The sequence below is a fragment of the Malania oleifera genome, chromosome 4 (genome assembly GCF_029873635.1).
Source record: "Malania oleifera isolate guangnan ecotype guangnan chromosome 4, ASM2987363v1, whole genome shotgun sequence".
NCBI classification, from domain to species: Eukaryota; Viridiplantae; Streptophyta; class Magnoliopsida; order Santalales; family Ximeniaceae; genus Malania; species Malania oleifera.
Genome location: NC_080420.1, coordinates 63,828,326 through 63,830,181, shown reverse-complemented (window position 1 = coordinate 63,830,181; position 1,856 = coordinate 63,828,326). Strand labels below are relative to the sequence as shown.

The 1,856-nt window shown below is 37.0% G+C and overlaps 1 protein-coding gene across 1 annotated transcript in view; it reads right to left on the bottom strand.

Moving 5' to 3' along the window:
- LOC131153822 (uncharacterized) overlaps positions 1-1,143 on the bottom strand; it is a 5,651-nt gene extending 4,508 nt beyond the window's left edge. Inside the window, exon 1 of the mRNA XM_058106275.1 lies at positions 1,018-1,143. Within this exon, the coding sequence (XP_057962258.1) occupies positions 1,018-1,143 (126 nt within the window). The remainder of the gene's footprint in view (positions 1-1,017) is intronic.
- Positions 1,144-1,856: the final 713 nt, after the last annotated feature.

Sequence of the window (1,856 nt, the reverse complement as noted above, 5' to 3'; positions counted from 1 at the left end):
ATTTTTCAAAACATTTATACTTACGGTGCATCAAATAAATATACCCATACCATGAGTAATCATCAATTAAAGTAATGAAATAATCAAAGCCACCTCTAGCCTGGATATTCATAGGGCCACACAAATCAGAGTGAACCAGTTTTAATACCTCTTTTGCTATATAGCCTTTGGTCGAAAAGGGCCACTTGGTCATCTTACCTTCTAAGCAGGATTCACATACTGGTAGTGCCTCCACTTCTAATAAACCTAGTAGTCCATTCTGAACCAGCCTTGAAATCCGTCTTAGAGTAATATGACATATGCGTAAATGCCAAAGACAAGTTTGGTTCAATTCAAGAGGTTTCTTTCTCTTACATGGTTGTTTATCAATGTTATTCAATTCATTTAGTTGCACTGTAGGAGAAGCATGATTAATACTATAAATACCATCCACCAATGTACCAGAATAGATAAAACATTTATTTAACTTAATAACAATCGAGTCATTAAAATAAAAGGAATATCCATTATCCACCAATTGGGAAACTGAAATCAAATTCCTACTAGTGGAAGGTACATAAAGAGAGTCTTTCAATATTAAAATCCTATCTCTACCAAAAGAAATGCGAATATCTCCTACTGCAACTACTGACACTCTCGTGCCATCTCCTAAAAATACGTAAATCTCCCGATTACTTAACTGGCGAGTTTGCTGGAACCCTACAAAGAATTGCAAACATGATTAGTGGCTCCCATATCTACACACTAGGTACTGGTATATATCACCGCTAAACATGTTTCAACTACTAGTGAATGAGTTATATGTGTTGGTTGGTCCATGGACTTTTCAACGGCAAACATTTCTTTGAGGTTCTATATTATATCTTAGGCAAAAGGCATAAACTGATGCTGATGTTGCTAAACATTTGACATAGATGCCAAAATGTAACACCGCGCCATCACATTAGCCTTAATCCACTTCTGATAAGCCACGGTTTCCTCATCGATTGCCCCTTCACCGGGTTTATGTGGACATACCTCCGTGAGCACATACTTGTACTCCTCTGCAGTTAGTACAATATCCAAGTTCCTTTCCCAATCAATATAATTTGGTTCAACCAATTTGTTTTCTTTGAGAATAACAACCAAGGGATTGAAAGTCATTTTAATCCTGAGAACCACATATTATAATAAAATATGATGAGCAATAATAAACTTTTAATTCAATTAAAAGAATATGGTTCCCTTTACCAATGTAGAGACCCAAAGAAATTATAATCATTAAATAATAAGGAAAGGAGAGAGAAGGAAATTGAACTTGGGATTTAAAACAAGGTCTCGTCGATGAACACAATACATTTTTTGATGCAGTGGCTTATTAGGATCGTCGAAGGGGACATATGTCTCATCGATGAGAAAATACCGAGAGATTATTTTTCAACTCTGAATTTCGTCAACGAGGAATAAGCATTCATCAACAAACTCCCTTCTTGGCCTCGTTGACGAAGTGACATGGCTCGTTGATGAGTGTAGATGTATAAATAGCCTAAACTCGAATTTTTAGTAGAATTTTCATGCAAAAAACCCTCCTCTCTCTCTCTCTCTCTCTCTCTCTCTCTCTCTCTCTCTCTCTCTCTCTCTCTCTCTCTCTTTCTCCTATTATCCCCTTCCCTTTCTCTCTAAGATTCGGGGCCAAATTCTTGCCGGTTCTACGATCCAAGGCCACCTTGACACTCTTGAGGAAGTTCTTTTCAAGTCTGCTAGAGTGGATCATTGGTGGGGCTAACTTAGATTTCATCACAAATTCAGGATAAGGTTTTTTATTCCACATTTGGCTTTCCTACAGTTGTAAGAAATGTAGTACTCGAAGAAATACT